General features: G+C 46.3%; 1 protein-coding gene across 1 annotated transcript in view; it reads left to right on the top strand.

Moving 5' to 3' along the window:
- The first annotated feature begins 287 nt into the window (after positions 1–287).
- EFCC1 (EF-hand and coiled-coil domain containing 1) overlaps positions 288–21,367 on the top strand; it is a 100,702-nt gene continuing 79,622 nt past the window's right edge. The window contains exons 1-2 of the mRNA XM_069736795.1: positions 288–1,195; positions 16,171–16,571. Of these exons, the coding sequence (XP_069592896.1) occupies positions 329–1,195; positions 16,171–16,571 (1,268 nt within the window). The 5' untranslated portion in view covers positions 288–328. The remainder of the gene's footprint in view (positions 1,196–16,170; positions 16,572–21,367) is intronic.

Here is a 21,367-nt window from a genome sequence, read left to right as displayed (position 1 = left end):
CATTTTATTGACTTTTTGTGAGGCTGCAGCGCTTTAACACAACATGTACTTATACATTTTTTTCAGCATGTTTCCCATGAACATTCCCGGGAATAACACGATCAACTTACATGTATTAGCAGTAGCACGCATCCACTTTGTTATACAGGGTAAAATAATTGAGGGGCTTTATGGCAAAAGCCACGCATGCAGCTTTGTTTCAGTGTTTTGATGAAATAGTGGAAACAAACTAAAAGTTGGTGGAATGAAGACAAGCTCGTCAAGAAGGGACTTTATTGATATTGGACAGCACTATGGAATTTATAAATAATAATAATATTGGACATGGATGTGGCAGACAATAGGAGCAGAACCCTGGCCAGATCTGTCTTGTGTGAGTCGTCCTCCTCCTCCTCCAGGGGAGGTACCAGGGATGATCACTAGGAGGGCAGCCTGTTCTGCAGGAGGCTGGAGCACACCCCACACCCCATCACACAACACTACAACACACAGGACCCAACACACACTGACTACACCTACAGCAGCTTGCAGGAAAGTTCTTCTACGCTCAGAAAGTTTTCCAAAAGTTTTTCAGAAGAAATCACATTCCATCAGGGGTCCAGCAGATACCCACAGAAGATGCCCAGGAGACCCTGAGCTAAGCATGGAGCTCCTGGGTGACCAGTGTAGCCCCCTGCGCCCAGCCCGCAGGACCCAGTGGCTGGTGAGTGCCCTCGCCCATCACTACGGGCTGGAGCACGGGCTGGATAATGAGATCCTCGTCCTGGCCACCGGCTTGGATCAGTACCTGCAGGAGGTCTTCCATCACCTGGACTGGCAGGCACAGGGCACCGTCTCCAGGGAGGAGTTCCGCACCCTCTGCCTGGTCCTGGGGCTGGAGCCCTGCACCGAGGAGTGCGAGGAGCTGCTGGACGATCTCCCGGAGAGGGTCACTTTTAGGCAGTTCCATGCCCGGCTGTGCGGGTACTTCAGCTCCAGGGCTGGCACTGCCCGGCTGCCCGTGGGGAGGGAGAGCGAACAGATCCAGGAGCAGATCCGGCGGAGGAGCCCGCAGATGGCGAGGAGCAGCCGGGCACGATCCGCCAGCGGAGACCGGCTCCGGAGGCTGGAGGGGGACAACCTGCATCTGCGGCAGCTGCTGGAGGAGCTGAAGGGGGCGCTGCAGAGCAGTGATGCCCGCTGCCTGGCACTGCAAGTAAGTGGCAGGAAACTGGGGGGCTAGTTAGTAGAAGGGACACTAGAGCAGACCATTGGATTCCAATATTGTGACCAATTTGATATATATCTATATATTATATATCTCCACCATTAGTATTTCCAGGTCAGAGATGCTGCTTATGTGCTAAATTATGTTTTTTTGGACATTACATGCACCTAGTTACACATCCCCTTTATTATTTGCCCAGGATTGGGGACATACTATTCTAGCAAACATCATTGCAATACTCTGTGATGGTGAGTGCAGAGCCTGCAGATGCCCCTATGCAGCTTTAGGGGAACAGATAGGGACACTTTGATGGATATGAGAAGACCTGTGATCATAGATGGGACCTGTTGGAGACTGCTTTCTGGTGAACATCAAGCATCAAGTTATGTCACTGGCTATTGCCTTTATTTCGCTGGGTAAACTTTCCACCATTGAGGGAATGCCTGGCCCCAGGAATACAGATCATGAACTCTGCTATAGCACACATGTACCATGTCAGCAGTGGGAACTACAAGGCTGTATGGAGACCGACCCCCTAAAAACTGACCTTCCAGTGGATTGTCTTCTGGTTGACCTTGTAGGTTGTGTTTATGGTTGTAGCAGATCTGTAGGTGATGCCGTCCGATCCGGAGCGGCAGTGATCTTTGGGGCAAATTAGAACAAAGTTTTGATAATACACAGTCCCGGCGAAAAGTTTTGAGACTGACACTAAATTTGTTTTTAACAAAGTTTGCTGCTTGGGCGTTCTAAGATCTTTTAGTCGGATGTTTCTCTGGTTACTGAAGCGCAATCGTCATAATTTCATACGTTTTTCAACTTTTATTTACAAGTACATCAAATTTATGCAAAAACTCAATATTTACAGTGTTTTTCCTTATTTTGCAAGACTTCTGCCCTTCACCCTGACAAATTGGGCCAAATCCTGACTGACGACAACTTACCTAATCAGTGCTAGAAGATTGTTGCATTTTCTGTATTTTTTTTTGTTTGTCCTCCCGCTTTTTGATGATTGTGCACAGGTTCTCACTGAGGGTAAGATCTGCAGAGTTTCATGGCCACGGACCCAAAATCTCAATGTTTTGTTCACCGAGCCACTTAGTTATCACTTTTGCATTGTGACATGATCTCCATTATGCTGCACAAATTTCTCCTGGATCGTTTTGAGGAGTTGCTCTTGGAGGATGTATAGATCCCATTCCTTATTTATGGCAGTGATCTAAGGCTACGTTCACATTTGCGTCGACGCATACCGACACATGCGTCATGCACCCTTATCTTTAACATGGGGGGCGCATGGACATGCGCCGGTGTGCGTTGTATTGTGTTTTACGACGCATGCGTCATATTGACGCACAGACAGGGCGCAGAGGACGCTACTTGTAGCGTTTTCCCTGCGCCGAAATTCCTGCTCTGTACGATCTTATGACAACGCATGCGTCGCAAAACGCTGCGTTGTGTACATGCATTGTTGGTTGCGTCGCCGACACTGCGCCCAACAACGCAAATGTGAACGTAGCCTTAGGCAAAATTTTGTGTCAGCCCACTTCATTGATGAAAAGCATCTAAACACAGTTGAGTCTTTACTTAAAGGGAATCTGTCACCCCTTGATGATTTTGAGCTATTACTTAGGGCATACAGGTAATAGAATGGTTTAACTATTCTTACCCGTGCACCACCTAGTTTTTGCGCAGTGACTCGCCGGCACATGAGCAGAAGATTGATGAAGATTCTGCCCATAGAAGCGCGGATAAGGTTCACATAACCGAGTGAGGGAACGGCGCATGCGCGGGATTACAGTGCCACAACTGCATGTCACAGGTCGGTATGACGTGCATGGGAGGGGGGTGCCATTATAATGAAGTCAGGAGGCAGGGATTTCTTCCAGACACAACATGCCCCGGAGCCTGGACGAAATCATTAACATAAAACATTATAACTGCATTTCTCAAGATCTACCCACCGCCATGAGGCATACAGGTAAGCATAGTTAAACCATTCTATTATCTGTATGCCCATACTTATAGCTCAGAAATGTCCCAGGGGGTGACGGATTCCCTTTAAACTTGATGTATTTGTCAATAAGAGTTTAGAATGCTATGAAATGCTGACCATTGTAGTTTAGTAACCAGAGCAGTATTTGACTACAAGATCTAAAAACAGTGACCAGCGCAGTTTGTGAAAACAAAAACAACATTTGTGTCAGTCTCAAAACTTTTAGCCATGATTGTATAGCTTATATTCATTCCCCCAAGCCTACAGTTTACCCATGGATCCTTTCATGGGTAAATGTGTTAAGCTGTGTCACACAGCAGTTTTGTGTGATTGAACAAAACCTGACAAGGTCACAATTGAATTAATTCCTACGGGATCAGGAAAGTTTTTTTGCCAGATCTAGTTGTAGTAAAGACCTTCTTGATGTAACTGAGCGAGATCCAATCAAATATACAGAGCCGTAATACTGCCGCCTGCAAGGAAAATCATAATACCAGGCATGTTAATAAAAGGAAAGGCGATATGATAATATAGACATTATATATAAATGTATATTACTTCCTATGAATAATTAAATGTCAAGCTGCCCCAAAGTGGGAAAAATTCACTCCCCTAAAGGTGAAGATGTAGTATGTTGCTGCACATGAATGTCATTTTTCGCAACTTCTGTTATGTCTTAAGGTGCCACCTATTGGAAGTAGCAATCCTAAAAGTCAATATCAACCCTGTAAAGGGCCTTCCTACATGACTTAGAATATAAAGCATGTTTAAGGGTGTTTGCCCCTGATCAGTGCAAAGCAGGAGAACTGGCTGGGCTGAGTCAGAGGCATCTGACAGGGTGCCAGAGGGGTGATGTTTCTCCGTGTTGAGTGCCAAGCTGGAATAGAGAGACTCTTAAAAGCCCCAACACATGTTTCTGCAATTGAAGGTTTTGGTTTGGCCTTTTACTCTATGTCATTGCACAAGGCGTTTTAAAGTATCGATACTAACTTTTACCATTGCCACTTCCACTAAGCGGCACTAAAATTCATGTCTTCTTCTCTAAAGAGGCAATTTGCATATTTAAATTCCTAAGGTACTATTGCATGGCCTATAAGTCTCCCTATACCACAACTTATTTCTCTCTACAAGAAGAAACTTTACTCCTTAGAACCCATTCAATAGAATTAAATTAGTGGTGGGAACACCATAAAACACACTTTCGTTCATTTTGGCTATTACACTTGTGTAAAGAGGACCTTTCACCAAATGTTTCATACTGAGTTGGACATACGCTTTAACAGTGGCCGCAGAACGGAATAAACATTTTTTTTTTAATTATTTTATTTTACTTTTCCATTGAGGAGATATTAGCAATCAAAGAATGTGACACCTAATAAATTAAAGGGAACCTGTCACCCCCAAAATCGAAGATGAGCTAAGCCCACCAGCATCAAGGGCTTATCTACAGCATTCTGGAATGCTGTAGATAAGCCCCCCGATGTATCCTGAAAGGTAAGAAAAAGAGGTTAGATTATACTCACCTGGGTGGGGGCGGTCCGCAGCGTGAAGACAAGAAGAGGGCCTCATCCTATGAAGATAGGAGGCCCTGGAGCGGACCGCGATGCCCATCGGATCGGACTGCCCCCCCCCCCCAGGGGAGTATAAGCTAACCTCTTTTTCTCATCTTTCAGGATACATCGGGGGCTTATCTACAGCATTCCAGACTGCTGTAGATAAGCCCCTGATGCTGGTGGGCTTAGCTCATCTTCGATTTTGGGGGTGACAGGTTCCCTTTAACTTTTCTAAGTCCAAGTGGGTGTTATCAGTTCTCACTGGGGGTGTGTCCTTTTAGCCTGTATGATGCTGATCAATCATAAGCAGGCAGGTAGACTCAAAGGAAAGAAGAATGACCCCCCCCCCCACCCGACCTCATATCTTAGACTTTCTTAGTGTGAGAGATGGTATGACAGGCGGCCCTGATCTCCTGGTCTAAACTCATGCATGACTAGGATGCACAGATGACCAACTACTTTCAGATAAGATCCCTGTGGGGAAGGGGCAGCGCAGCTGAGTTAAGCTGTGTCACATTACAAACCTGTCTATCAGCTCTCCTCGTTGCACTGTCATCTTTGCTGTATTGATCCTCCCCTCACACTGCCTGTTGGGAATGTGTCAATAATCACCCTTATGTCTGCTGTGCTCAGGCAAGTTGTACTTCCTCTGCAGTGAGATCAGACCAGGGTGTCTTTACACCTCACACAATATTACCACAGAACAGACTGCTCCTGTATGAGATGACAACTTTCAACTCACTGCAGAGCGATTACGAATTGCTTGTGCACAGCAGACACAAGTGTGATTAGATTTCACACACTGAGAAACCGGCTCTAAGCTTTCATTTGTGTGTTGCTGCCTACTTATGATTGGTCAGCATCATACAGGGAGGAAAAGTACTCACCCACAGGGAAAAAGGTCTGATAACACCCACTTGGACTTAAAAAAGTTAACTCAGTAGGTTCCAAATACTTTTATCGCTAATATCGCTGCAATGGAGAAGTGAAATAAAAAAAAAAAGCTTTATTCCGCTTGTCAGCCACTATTACATCGTGTTTCCAGTTCGTCAAGTGAGGACGGACTAGGCCGCAGGCCTTGAGGGAGGACGACATGACAGGGTTGAATGGGCCTATAGGGGGTGAGCGGAAAGGTGGGGGCAATATTGTGGAGTGAGATCAGGGTATTATTTGAATTGGGGTTTACGGATTGGCTGAGGGCAAGGTAGGCAGGAAGGTGGGGGCAGTAAAGGGGGGGTTGAATATAAAAGGGGGCACCCATCTTAGAGGAGCAACCATTTTGGTGCCCCTCTGACTTAGATAGCAAGCGCTGTGGGTTTAAGGATAATGGAGGTAGAGGCAATTTTACAGCACCTCCGTGATGCGGCTAAGACCAGGGGCGCAGGTTGGCTACAGGCGTCGCTGCAAGGCCTGCTTCCTGAGGGGGGACCTGGGTCATCTACTTCCCTGACTGAGGGCCGCTGGCCTAGGAGGTCTCGTCCTCCGGAGCGCCTGAGCCCAGAGGTCACCCCTAGGGCCCGTCGCCGTGTGAGGAGCCCCTCAAGGGACCCTCCGGTTCCAGCAGCTAACCGCGGCTCTAGCGAGTGCTGCCAGGGAGCCGGGAGGAATCCCATTAGTCGGCGGGGCCTACAGCGGGGGGAGGTGTCGGCCTCCCCTTCATCTGAAGGATCGTCTTCGCATGTGGATCCAGGGATGGGAGCGGCCGGTGCTCAGCCAGGAACGGGCCCGGCTCAGCGGCGACAAGTGGCACAGAGGAGAGGACGGGGGCCTGCGCGACGGGCTCCTCAGCCAGCGGTACGGCGCGGGGGGTCGGCGCACTTACCGGAGACTGCCGGAGCACAGGAGCCAGGTACAGGAGTGGCGGCGAGCCCATCCATCCGGGCCGCCGCTCAGCGTGGAAGGGAAGATTCTCGGGCGGCAGCAGCACAGGCCCAGGAGCGCAGAGCAGTCAGTGATGGGCGCCGGTTTAGCCCCGCCCACTCGCTGGCTGCTGCTGCTAGTAACCGTTGCAGTGCTGGAAGCACTGCAGTTAATGTGGATCTTTGGGATTGTCAGAGGGGGGTACAATCAGGAGCTGTAGAGGGGCAGAGGGCATTAGTGTATGGGGGGGTTGAGGCAGGTAGTGGGGGCAGGTTGGCGGAGCGTCCCGCTGCGCGCCTTGATTCATCGCGGGCAGCATCTATGGATCGGGACCACCCAGTGGATTCTATCTCTGCAACGACATCTCAGGACTGGCCCATGGAAGTTCGTGGAGCATCAAGCCCGCCTGGACACGGAGGAGCACGGACTGTAGGAGCGCATCTGGACCCGGGATCAGCGGCTGCTGGGATCACAGCGCCCAGGCAGCCAGGTGAGAGTGCCGTTTTACCTTCTTTATTACCATCACTAGCTCCTAGTGTTGATTCGGGTAGAGGGGAGGTTTCTATAGGGGGGGTTAGTGTTGGTGCAGGTATTTTAATGCAAGGGTTAAGAGATTTGTTTCAAATGTGGGAAACAAGGGGTAGGCAAATTGAACCGTCGCCGTTATCGGCGTGGTTGGGGAACGTTCGGGAGAGGGCAGTCCCCGGGGCGGAGGGAGTCGGCGACTCTTGCGGACATGGATCCAGTATTTCACAGGGGGCTCCATTGGCACCTGGGTTGACATCAGTTGGTAGTTGTGAAGTAGTTCAGCAGGGGGGCTCGGCGATAACGGAAAGTGGGAATAAAGAGAAAGACGAATCAACTCGGGTGGATGATTCGGCAAAGGGGGAGGTGTACATATGTTTTGAGGGGCCTTTGGGCGCGCATTTGAAACCTGAGGTAAAAGAGAGAATTTGGAAAGGGGAGTATGTTGAAATTTTCTCGCTACTCCCTTTAGAGCGCTTCAATTTAGACAAAGCCCGTAGGGATGATTCCAAAAAAGAGGACGAGGAGAAGAGAAGGTTTAGATTAATTCCACGTACTTTTTCTAACTGGTTACAGGCTTTTGCGATTTTTGCTAGTGTCATAGGGGAAAAATCGCCGGAAACTTGTGCCCCATTGTTTTGCTATTTAGATATCATTGGGGAGGCATACAGGGTTTATGGGGGTCAAGGGTGGATTAGATACGATGAACAGTTTCGTCAACGTAAAGCAGTACGTCCAAATATTCGGTGGGATCACAAGGATATTTCTTTGTGGATGAGAGTGACAGCACCGGTCAGGCCGAGTCTGGGTTCTCAGTCATTTCTTGGGGGCTCCGGGGGTTCAGGACAGTCGGGGCACTCGGTGGTCATGTAGAAGGGACTGTGTTTTGCCTTCAACGACGGGTCATGCAGATTTGGGGCAAAGTGTAAGTTTAAGCACGAATGTTCATCATGCGGAGGTACCCATGGGGCAGCTAGATGTTTTAGGGGCGGAAAACAAAAAGGGGCAGATGGATTTGAAAAAAGGGGTGACTCCGGTGCGTCTAGCAGAGATGGAGCGGTTCCTAAGTAGATATCCTGATGAAAGGGCAGCGTCAACTTTGAGAAATGGTTTTAAGAATGGTTTTTCAATACCTTTTGTGGACGTTAAGGTGCAATGGTCCAAAAAGAATTTAAAATCGGCTTACGATTTTCCTCAAGTGGTCACGGAAAAATTGAATAAGGAGGTGTCGCTTGGAAGAATGGCTGGCCCATTTCAGTCTCTCCCTATGGAAGGATTGAGAGTTTCCCCATTAGGGGTGGTGCCCAAAAAGGAGGCTAACAAATTTAGGCTAATCCATCATCTTTCGTTCCCAAAAGGTTTGTCAGTGAACGACGGCATTGATCCACAGTTGTGTTCAGTTCTTTATACGTCGTTTGACACAGCTATGGAGTGGGTGAGACATTGTGGACGGGGGGCTTTGTTGGCAAAAACTGATATTGAGGCCGCTTTTCGTTTGCTTCCTGTCAATCCGGATAGTTTACATTTGTTGGGGTGTTTCTGGAATGGGGGTTTCTATGTGGATCGTTGTTTGCCGATGGGCTGTTCCCTGTCGTGTGCATATTTTGAATTGTTCAGTACGTTTTTGGAGTGGACGGTAAAAGATGTATCCGGACTTCGATCTTGCATCCATTATCTGGATGATTTTTTGTTTGTTGGTCCAGCGCTCTCCGCGGACTGTTCAATTTTGCTTCATTCAATGGAGAGTGTGTCAAGCAGGTTCGGCGTTCCGTTAGCCGCTGACAAGACGGTAGGTCCGGTAACATGTTTGAGTTTTTTAGGCATCGAGATAGATACGGTTGCGATGGAATGTCGGCTACCTATGGATAAACTCGTGAGCATGAGAATGGACGTGAGGAGGGTGTATGAGTCAAAAAAGGTGACGTTGCATGTGGTGCAATCCTTGTTGGGGAAGTTGAATTTTGCATGCCGTATCATGCCAATGGGTAGGGCTTTTTGTCGCAGACTGTCTTTGGCTACTGTTGGAGTTCAGTCTCCGTCTCATTTTATCAGGCTTCGAAAGGCCTTAAAGGATGATTTGAAAGTATGGATGCTTTTCCTGGATTCTTATAACGGGAAGTCACTATGGATTGCACCGTTGGTGCCTGCGGAGGATTTGGGTTTTACGATTGGTCCAGTAGACGAGCAGGGTTTTTGTTTGGTCTTTCGAGGAAGTTGGTTAGCGTGTCGATGGCCGCCTTCATGGGTTGACAACGGTTTTTCTACTAATCGATTGCTGTGTATGGTTTTTCCCATTGCTGTTGCTTTATCTTTATGGGGATCAGAGGTCGGTAACATGAAGATTTGTTTCGGTTGTGAGTCGGAAGGCGCCGTGAGGGCGCTAAATTCACTATCATCCGCAGATTCGGCGTTGCTACGAGTTTTGCAGCATATCGTTTGGTTGGGCTTACGGTTTAACTTGTGGGTCACTGCGGAATTTCGGCTGTCTAATGAATCATTGACTGGTGACGCTATTTTTCATTCACAGTGGGATCGGGTTCCAGATGGCATGTCTCAAGTGGATCTCGTGCGAGTGTTCTGCCCGGAGGAATTATGGAAGCTTCCGTTGGGGCAGTAGGAGGGTTAATGTCTAGGTCATTGGCGCCAGGAACTTGGTCACATTATATTAAGGCTTGGGATACTTGGGAGGATTGGGACTTCTCGCTTGGATCAGATATGCATGACGACGAGAAATTGCTGTTGCTTTTGGGTCAAAAATGGGATTTAGGTTGGTCGGTACCTAAAGTCAATCAATTTTTGGCTGGTCTAGCATTCGGTTTTAAATTTAGGGGGTTACAGGACGTCACTAAATCATTTATGGTCCTCCAGGTGATGAAGGGGTGGCGTAAGGGTTGGAAAAGTTTAGATGGTCGTCGCCCTGTTTCCTATGAGATTTTATTGCAGTTAGGTGAGCAATTACCAAGGGTATGTGCTACTCAACCGGAGGTGGTTTTGTTTAAGTTGGCATTTGCTTTGGCATTCTTTGGAGCGTTTCGTTTGGGGGAGTTGGTCAGTCCCTCTAAGAATAAAAAAGGGGGGCTGCTGGGTCGGGATGTAGTTTTACATGGGGATAAGCTGGTGATTTGGCTGCGTCAATCAAAAACTGATTTGGCTGGAAAAGGGTGTAAAATTGTGCTATTCGAGGTGATGGGTTCCCCATTGTGCCCTGTATTATGTTTTAGGGAGTTTTCAGAGGGGAGGGTTTGGGATGATGAGCCACTGTTATTACACAGAGATGGATCGTTTTTATCTCGGTATCAGTTTGTCACTATATTTAAGCGCTGTTTGACGCAAGGGGGTATTTCGGCTGAGAATTTTTCGGGTCACTCATTTAGGATAGGTGCAGCCACGGAAGCGGCGAGAAGAGGTTTAGGGGAGGACGTGGTGCGGAGGATTGGTCGTTGAGAATCTGTGAGGTTTAGGTCTTATATTCGCCCGTCATTGGTTTAAAGGTGGTCTTGAGTTGGGTGAGGATTTAATCGGGTCGTGCTTTGTGATTATTATGTTTTGGTTTGTTGTTTTTTCTTTTCAGGAGAAAGGCCTTTACTTGCATGGATTATGGGCCATTCGTTTGTATTTTGGGCAGCGGTAAGAGCGGACGTTCGCCCTCAAGGGAGACAGCTCGGTGTGGAAAAGTCATCAGCGACCATACGTTGGATTGGAAAACGTGGAATGTATTGGAAGCAGCTTTTACCGGAATTTCATAAGTTTGGGCGTTTGGACCGGGTACCGGATTTACTGGTGATTCATTTGGGGGGCAACGACCTTGGTAAACGCCCCTGTAGAGAACTGATCAACGACATCAAATTTGATGTTTTAAGGTTGTGGGCTATGTTCCCGCGTTTGTTGGTAATCTGGTCGGATATTATTCCCAGGAAAGTTTGGTTTGGAGCACGATCAGTGCAGGGTATCAACAGGGCCAGAATAAAAGTTAATAGGGCAGTTTCCCGTTTTATGGTGCGGAATGGGGCTCTTGTAATTCGCCATTTGGATTTGGAGTCGGGAACCGGCGAGTATTGGAGAAAAGATGGAGTACATTTGAATGCTATCGGTTTGGACTTATGGTGTCTTGCGGTGCAGGAAGGTATCGAGAAAGGGCTGCGGGTGTGGCGGGACACAAATGTCTGAGGGGTCAGGACATTGGTGTTGGTGGCGGGGGGAATGGGGTCCTCGAAGTTGGTGGTGTTAAGAAATGGCGGATTGGAGGGGGGGGGATGTGTGAGATCCTGGACTCCCCCTGGTGTGGCTTAGAGAATCGGTGGTTATACAGTCGAGAAGACTGGGGACGTGGGATTTTTTGGAGGATATTGGCCGGGCGAGTCTTTAAGCGTCTCTGAGCTGGTGCCTAACGGCTGGGGGCAGGGACACGACCTGGAGGCCAAATTTATGGAGATTGGATACGAGTTGGTTGACTCTTGGGGGCTTCGAGGACCGCCTTCCCTGGGGTTTTTCAATGTTAATAAATGTTATGTTTTAAATGTTAATAAAAGATGGCTGCTGTGGCCAAATTTATCCAAATGTTTTACGTGTAGTTATTGGGTAGGGGGGCCACGACAGTGTGGGAAGTCAGTAGATACTAGTAAATAAGGTTATTGGTCAATTTAAGCGAAACTCACAGGCATCATGAATACCTAATGTCAAGTGAGGACGGACTAGGCCGCAGGCCTTGAGGGAGGACGACATGACAGGGTTGAATGGGCCTATAGGGGGTGAGCGGAAAGGTGGGGGCAATATTGTGGAGTGAGATCAGGGTATTATTTGAATTGGGGTTTACGGATTGGCTGAGGGCAAGGTAGGCAGGAAGGTGGGGGCAGTAAAGGGGGGGTTGAATATAAAAGGGGGCACCCATCTTAGAGGAGCAACCATTTTGGTGCCCCTCTGACTTAGATAGCAAGCTCCCACCCACCCTCCCTTTTTGAATGGGGTAATTACTGGTTGGATCACAATTTTGGAACTTTAAGGTTAATTTAATGATGGCAGCGAGGGTTAAATTCATGGCGCTAAAGGGAATTAGTTATGCTTCGTCGCGGCAGCAGGGCGGGGGGAATGGGGTCCTCGAAGTTGGTGGTGTTAAGAAATGGCGGATTGGAGGGGGGGGGGGATGTGTGAGATCCTGGACTCCCCCTGGTGTGGCTTAGAGAATCGGTGGTTATACAGTCGAGAAGACTGGGGACGTGGGATTTTTTGGAGGATATTGGCCGGGCGAGTCTTTAAGCGTCTCTGAGCTGGTGCCTAGCGGCTGGGGGCAGGGACACGACCTGGAGGCCAAATTTATGGAGATTGGATACGAGTTGGTTGACTCTTGGGGGCTTCGAGGACCGCCTTCCCTGGGGTTTTTCAATGTTAATAAATGTTATGTTTTAAATGTTAATAAAAGATGGCTGCTGTGGCCAAATTTATCCAAACAAATGTTTTATGTGTAGTTATTGGGTAGGGGGGCCACGACAGTGTGGGAAGTCAGTAGATACTAGTAAATAAGGTTATTGGTCAATTTAAGCGAAACTCACAGGCATCATGAATACCTAATGTCATGAAAAATTTGGTGAAAGTCCCTTAATCAAACTGGATGAAAGACAAAAGATCCCCCTGGGCTTATCTTGTAAATCTCTACATGCAGGCACATCACGTGCTTCTTTAGCCTCTTGTATTAAACCATCGGTGGGAATCTTCTCTCATTAGTGGATGAAGCAACTTTCAGAAGAATGAAAGGTCTTTTGGTAAACTTGTTGTTTATTATGCTTGAAATCGTCCATTTCCATGAAATTTAATTTAGTGTGTACAGACATTGTTAGGCCTCTTTCACACTTCAGTCTTTTGGCGTCAGTTTGAATCCGCCGTTTTCATCAAATAGCGGATCCGCCATTTCTTTTGGGCGGATCCGCTATTTTCCCATAGACTTGCATTAACGACGGATTGTAGCGGATGGTCGTCCGTTCCATCCGCCATGTGACGGAGCCGATGAAATTTGGTAGAAGTCATCTAGACATTGACGGACATTGCAACGTTTTTTGTCTGCGCCGAAATGGTGGTTCATGACGGATCCGTCGCGTCCGCCATTTCCTAGAATGGCCGCCTATGGGTGACCGATCCGTCGCGACCGCCATTTGTCGGATCCGTCACCCCAATCCGCTTTTTCAATTGAGCATGCTCCAAAAAGTAGATACTTTTCCCAGATACACGGATGCGTCAAAAAACCGGATCTGTTAGAACCGTTTTCTCAACAATTTTGATGGATCCGTCGATCCGTCACGATATCGGAGCAGACTGACGCCAAACAACTGAAGTGTGAAAGAAGCCTTAGCAAACTCTTTTGGAAGAGTAAAAATGTGCTGTAGATTATGATGTATACAAATGTCTTGTCATTAGTATGGCTTACTCAATTCAAGTGGTTAGCCAGGGTCTCAAGCCTGGGATCCCTCTCTGATAAAAGCCCCTTTTGAACACTGGAGTAACCCTTGAAAATAAATAATCATAGGACAGCCAGGCATTTTCTCGCAGCTGCCATAGCTGCGAGGATTCACCGGTTTCAGACCCGAGACCTGAGGTTATGTATGCGTTATACATACTTCCGGCCAGGGGTGCTGCCTCGCTTCTATACATTTGTATGGAGCGAGACCGTGCTCTCAAATCGGCCACGACCACTGGCCAGGAGTATGTATAACTCATATATACCCTCCGGTCCCCGGTCTGAATACCTGCATCACACTGTGCGTGCACTGGAGGGGAATCATAAGTCTGCAGTCACACAGACTGACTGCAGACTTATCGATTTGGACAACCCCTTTAAATCCTTCCATTCTTGTTTTTTTTTTTTTATAAACTTGCATTTTTTCCCATTTGGGATATTGAGACGACTTCTTTAGGTTTAAATTGTGCAGAAATGATAAAAAAAAAATAGAAGACACTAAACAATAATATTTCCAAAGGACAGCTTTTGGCAGCTGAGACTGGTGTCAGAATTTCACAAGTATTTTTGTTTTACTTGAGTGCTACTTTCTAAGGCTACTTTCACACTAGCGTCGTACGACGCACGTCGCAATGCGTCGTTTTGCAGAAAAAACGCATCCTGCAAAGTTGTCTGCGGGATGCGTTTTTTCTCCATAGGCTTGCATTAGCGACGCATTGCCACACGTCGCAACCGTCGTGCGACGGTTGCGTCGTGTTGCGTCGGACCGTCGCCACCAAAAAACGTTGCTTGTAACGTTTTTTGGTGCGTTGTGTCCACCATTTCCGACCGCGCATGCGCGGCCGGAACTCCGCCCCCTCTTCCCCGCAATTCACAATGGGGCAGCGGATGCGTTGTAGTAATGCATCCGCTGCCCCCGTTGTGCTGCGTTGTGACAGGATGCGTCGGTACATCGGGCCAACGCACTGCGACGGGCCGACGCTAGTGTAAAAGTAGCCTAATTTGCTACAAATAATAACTTACAGTTTGTACCGTATTGTTGATCCTACACCTGACAATGGGCGCATACTAATAAAGGGTACTGAATCTTAACTTCACATGGGTACTGGTGACTGAAGGGAACCAAAGGTCTTTTTGTTCTGTAAAATGTCTCCAGTACTGTATGATTCCCTGACTTGGGGGTCGCTGTTTCACATTGAGCGATGAGGCCAAACAGCTTCAAGTTACGTCTCTGTCTGGTATAACCTCCAGTGTCTGCTCATTACATTAGATGATTGTAAATTAAATAGCATCTATAGTTTAGCTTCCGAGATTAGATGGTAAAGTTACCTAATGTCAGATTGTGTTGGCAGATACCACTCCAGATTGACCTCGTGCCCTGCCGGTGCTTCATGTACACAGACTCCCCTCCTTTGACATCTGGATTGAATAGACATATGTCTCCGATTGATTTTTTTTTTCTTTATAAAGCAGTATTTGCCAGTTTTAGGGTCAGTTGCATAAAATGTGGGGAAATTGTATTCCATATGGTACAGATTATATACCGGAATACCGGCTCCTTACAGCAGAAGACTATTACTCACAGTCACAATTCTGGCTTTGTAATGGCTTATAAGTGTTTACCATATGGAGGGAAAAGCAGAAAATCCAAGACAAAACTAAACATATGCAAAATCAAACCACACATGTGGAATACAGAACACAATGTGATGTGCGGCCAATGCAACATGTCTACCTTTATACGAGACATGCCCGTAATGGCATCTCTGAACTTGGTCCTTGAGAGTAGATGCAAAGGATTATTATAGTTTATAATACATCTAAAATGTTGGTTTTCATAGCCTTATCCATGTATGAAGCTTTTTTTTAGGGCAAAGACCCCTTTTGGAAACGTCACACTTCGTAGTTTTGCTGCTTTTGTAGCGTCACAGAAATTTACAGTAGGGTGCAGATGTTACAGTGTGGATGAAAGGGTTTCCCATTATTCGTTCTTAAGAATTAGACTGCCATGAATAAAACTAATCTATAGGATTCGGCTTATTGACTTTTTTTTATGAATGTTGTGTATCTATAAGGGTAGGTTCACACTAGGCTTCTTTCAGCGTTTTCCTTGTTTTTTCTTTTAGTTTTTCGTGGCGTTTTTGATGCGCTTTTGTAGCGGTTTTGGCATGCTAGATTGATAAAGTTTAGTGCTGAAAAAAAAAAGTTCTATTCCATAAAATCAGGTTTCAGCACAAAGAAACGCAGCAAAACCTGATACCTGCATTTTTGGTGCGTTTTTCGTTACCCATTCAAGTCAATGGGTGAAAAAGGCTGAAAAAGCGCTGAAAGAAGTGACATGCTCTATGTGCAAAAAAAAAACATGTAAAGCACAAAAAAATGACAAAAAAAAAACCAATGTGTGTGCATAAGATTTCTGAAATTTCATAGGCTTTGCTGGTACTGTAAAACGCTGCTGAAAAGTAGCATTAAAAAACGCAGCAAAAGCGCATAGTGTGAATTTAACCTAAATAAAAATCAAAATCTCCAGAGACTTCTAATTAACTAATATATGTGTCAAATATGTTTTTGCTTTCTGATATTGTAGGTTGGCCTGTATAGAAGTCGTACATCGCAGCCCATGGAGGTGACAGCTACCACCGCTAACAAAAGGGTTTTGTCCCAGAGCTACACTGTTACAACCAGATGTGTCCAGAGGGAGATCAACGTGATACAGGGCTCCAAAGATGGACAAATAGAGGACGCAAGTAAAATGAAGAAGGACTTGGAAGAGAAATTGAGTAAAACTGAGAAAGTTTTGGTTTACTTGGAGGAATCTAACCAGCAACTGTTGAAGGAACAGACAGAGATGAGACGGAAGGTGGAAGATGCCCGTCAAGCAGTCCTGGCATGTTATAGTAAAGTGAAGGACCTGGAAGAAAAATCAAGTAAAGTTCCCATTCTCCAGATGCATATAGAACAGCTGGAAACTGAGCTACAGTATTATAAGTAAGTGATAACATAGCTGGAATTAGGGCATTTTGAAAAGTGCAGAATATTGTTGGGGTATGTTGCAACTTAAGGTACCTTCACACTCAGCGACGCTGCAGCGATACCGACAACGATGCCGATCGCTGCAGCATCGCTGTTTGGTCGCTGGAGAGCTGTCACACAGACAGCTCTCCAGCGACCAACGATCCCGAGGTCCCCGGTAACCAGGGTAAACATCGGGTTACTAAGCGCAGGGCCGCGCTTAGTAACCCGATGTTTACCATGGTTACCAGCGTAAACGTTAAAAAAACAAACACTACATACTTACCTTCCGTGTCTGTCCTCCGGCGCTCTGCTTTCCTCTGCACTGTCAGCGCTGGTCAGCCGGAAAGCAGAGCGGTGACGTCACCGCTGTACTTTCCGGCTGGCCGGCGCTGACACAGGATGCAGGAGGAGTGCAGAGAAGCAGAGCGCCGGGGACAGACAGCTGAAGGTAAGTATGTAGTGTTTGTTTTTTTAACGTTTACGCTGGTAACCATGGTAAACATCGGGTTACTAAGCGTGGCGCTGCGCTTAGTAACCCGATGTTTACCCTGGTTACCAGTGAAGACATCGCTGAATCGGCGTCACACACGCCGATCCAGCGATGTCAGCGGGAGATCCAGCGACGAAATAAAGTTCTGGACTTTCCTCAGCAACCAACGATCTCCCAGCAGGGGCCTGATCGTTGGTCGCTGTCACACATAACGATTTCCTTAACGATATCGTTGCTACGTCACAAAAAGCAACGATATCGTTAACGATATCGTTATGTGTGAAGGTACCTTAGTGATTCCACTGCCCGGACAGATCTCTAGGATGCAGAAACTGTGATAACTTTGTTTTAGCTCCTCCAATCACCACCCCCAACTTGGACATGTGCATAGAACTGCAAGCAAAGTCCCATTTAGTTAATTCACAGTGCCAAAAGGGTCATTAAAATGTATTACTACTGTGTCGGTTAGTTCTAGGAACTGGTGAAGTTAAACCACCATCAAACATTAATATTAGACATATCTTACCAATATGTCCTAAGTTAACTTAAAGGGTTATTCTCATCTTTCTTCACTTCTCCCCTGGCTCCTGGCTTCCTCGAGATCTGGCTTCCATGGTTGAGCCTCTCACCCGAACTGCACACTATCCAATGCTACCAGCAAAAGCAGGAGCACAAATACTGGCGGCACCCAGCAATCCAGCCAGTTAGCTTCAAATCAGTGCTTGCAAGCGCTAGAGCAAAGAGCTTGTAAGTGCTGCATTCTGTGCCTAGGAATCCTTTTGCCTCTGATAGACTACAGAGGTGGCTGGTAACCTGAGCAACAAACAGTAAACCTTAAAATTAAGAGTCACTCTGTTTTTGAGGCCAGAGAAGATTTTTAATAAAAGGTATGTTGAAAAATTGCTTATTTTTACAAGCAGTTTTCAATTTTACCCATCTATGATTATGAGTAAACCCTTTTTAAAGGGCATCTGACAGCAGATTTTTGAGCAGGAGATAGAGGCTGAAGCACAGAATTCTGGGATATGTCACTTGTCAAAGTGTGTGCTGTTTACTAACTGTGAAGGATTTATCACTAAGAGATTAACAGACTACAGTAGTCTGGTAATGCCCCCTCATGTGATAAGCAGCTCACTGTCTATGGACTTTGTGCACAAAGAGCCTTGTGTGGGCGGAGTTAGCTGTGGTGTGGGCGGGGTTAGCTTTCTCAGCTCTGCTTTATTCTAGATTTAAAAGCTCTGATTGTGTGAGAATGGCTAATCTAGGTGATACATTGATGGATTAAGCTTCTCTTTGCCTACATCATACTGATCTCAGATGATGTAAAAAAAAAACCTTGCTGATGGATTCCCTTTAAATAGTGTGAAAAATGTAAAATAACAAAAAACCTCAGCAATGAATATACCCTACATCCTTTTATCGATTTGTTAAAAAATTATCTTAGATGTTTTTTAGTAAAACACTCATTGGCCATCAACACAGCTCCCACATGGGTTACCATAAACATTTTTTAATGAGACTCTTGAAGGGTAAATCTTCATACTATGGTAATATTTAGCTATACTCTCCCTGACAGAAGTTATGTCACTTATCCATGTTATGTAAATAAAAGCTTATAACCTGACGTTACATTCATCCATTGGTTGTGTAAATAATTCTTTTGAAAGCTGAAACCCTCCGAAATGTGGTTTAGGTTAAGAAAATAAATTGGCATCAATGCAGAAATATTGATCAGTTAATGGACACAGAGTGGTGAGATTTTGGCAAGGCAAAAGTTTTGTCGCGTGGTCATATAATGTACCCAATCCTAGTTTGCATCCTCACTTGTGCTCAGTAAATGATGGGTTAATTATTGTGTGTGTATAAAAAGAAACACAGCACCCCAGACCTTCAGTTGAACTGCAACTTCAGCTTTGACAACATGCCAAAAATCCACCCTGCGACCAAAGCCTGGATTATCAGGAGGCTGAAGACCAGATCCACTGCAGAGGTTGCTGTCACCTTTAATGTGTCTGAGCGTCAAGTACAAAAAATTAAAAAAAAATTTGAAGAGACTGGTGATGTGTTTGACAAGCCCAGGTCCGGAAGACCCCGCAAGACAACTACTCAGGAGGAACGTTTGTTGGTTAGAAAATCCAAAGCAAGCCCCTCTTCCACTGCAGCAGAGCTCCAACAGGCCTGGTCACCTCAAGTCCCTGTGTCAACTAGAACAGTTTGTAGGATTCTTTCTCGAAATGGCCTCCATGGTCGAATCAGTGCCCAGAAGCCAGCACTAAACAAAAGACAAATAAAAAAGTGTGGCATTTGCAAAGTCCCACAGCCTGCTAAACAGATGGACGCTGGAAAAGTGGCAGAAGGTGTATTTCTCTGATGAATCTTTAGTAGGATTACACCAAAGCTGCCGCAAATACTGCAGGAGACCTACTGGAGCCCCTTTGGATCCAAAATACACCCAGAAAACAGTTAAATATGGTGGAAAGATCATGGTCTGGGGTTACATTCAGCATGGGGGTGTGCGAAACATTTGCAAGGTGGAAGGCAATATCAATAGCCTAAAATATCAAGAAGTAATAGCTGCCTCTTATATTCCAAATCATAAAAGGGGCCAAATTCTGCAGCAGGATGGTGCTCCATCTCATACATCCATCTCTACAGCAAAGTTTCTCCAGGCAAAAAAGATCAAGGTGCTCAAGGACTGGCCAGCCCAGTCACCAGACATGAACATCATTTAGCATGTTTGGGGTAGGATGAAAGAGGAAGCTTGGAAGACAAAACCAAAGAATCTAGATGAACTCTGGGAGGCATGTAAAACTGCATTCTTTGCTATTCCTGATGACTTCATTAATAAATTGTATGAATCCTTGTTGAACCGCATGGATGCAGTCCTTCAAGCTCATGGAAGTCACACAAATATTAAGTATGACTCTAATAGCACCACAACTTCATTCATCAATGTTATGCAACATATATTTGTATTTTAAGTAAATTATTTGTTTGAATATTACATTACTTTCTGTGGGCGACAGAACTTTTGTCTTGCCAAAATCTGACCATTCTGTGTCCATTAAATGATCAATATTTCTGCATTGATGCCAATTTATTTTCTTAACCTAAACCACATTTCAGAGGGTTTCAGCTTTCAAAATATGCAAATTGCCTCTTCTGAGAAAAAGAGGACTTAAACTCTATAGCGCCACCTGTTGGAAGTAGCGATCCAACAAGTCACAATCAACCCTTTAACGAGTCGTGCAATATGACTTAGGCCGGGGTCACACTAGCATATTGCATTGGATGCGAGAGCATCGGATGCGATATGCTAATGACACTCGGCTCCTGCTGGCAGCAGAGCAGGAGCCGAGTGTCATGCGTCTGTGCTCCAATTCTCTCACACAGGGAGGATCGGAGCACAGCTGCGGAGGAGGCGGAGAAATGAATTTCTCCATCTCCTCCATTGCTGGGGTCTGCTTATAGCGCACATCACTCAGATGATATCCGAGTGGTGTGCGCTGTCTCACTCGCACCCATAGGCTTATATGGGTGCGAGTGAGCTGAGAGTTTTCCTCGGTCCGAGACAATCGCAGCATGCTGTGATTGTCTCGGACCGAGGAAAACGGCTGACAAAAAGTCGGCTGCTGGGAGCTGCCCCATAACTTATCATTGGTCCGAGTGCAATGCGATTTTTTTATCGCATTGCACTCGGCCGTTTAAAGCGCCAGTGTGACGCCGGCCTTAGGATGAAAGCCAAATCAGTATCTCAATTCGCAGACACGGTGTTTCGGGCTGTTGGCCCTCGTCAGTGCAAAGCATGAGAACTGATTTGGCTATGGGAGAGGCTCTGGACTGGGGTCTAAGGGGTATCGTTTCTCCTTATGGAGAGTGACATACCATCTCTGGCTTGCTTCGCACTGACGAGCGCCAACAACCCGAAACACCGTGTCTGCGAATTGAGATACTGATTTGGCTTTTATCCTAAGTCATATTGCACGACTCGTTAAAGGGTTGATTGTGACTTGTAGGATCGCTACTTCCAACAGGTGGCTCTATAGAGTTTAAGTCATCTTTTTCTCAGAAGAGGCAATTTACATATTATATTTCCCAGAGGAGCATTGCACGGCGAATAAGCCTCCTTACCTTGACAAGCAAGAGATGGTATGTGTTGTGAATTCTGTGGCCAAGCTCCCTCCTGTGGTCGTGAGTGGTACTTCGGCTGGTTCTGTCTATGAGCTTCCTTTGGTGGATGAGAGTGGTACTGTGGCTTCTGAGTTTCCTTCCTCAGGTG

Source organism: Ranitomeya imitator, chromosome 8, assembly GCF_032444005.1.
Source record: "Ranitomeya imitator isolate aRanImi1 chromosome 8, aRanImi1.pri, whole genome shotgun sequence".
Lineage (NCBI taxonomy): Eukaryota > Metazoa > Chordata > Amphibia > Anura > Dendrobatidae > Ranitomeya > Ranitomeya imitator.
The sequence above is the reverse complement of the archived record's forward strand: the minus strand, read 5'-3'. Positions and strand labels throughout refer to the sequence as shown.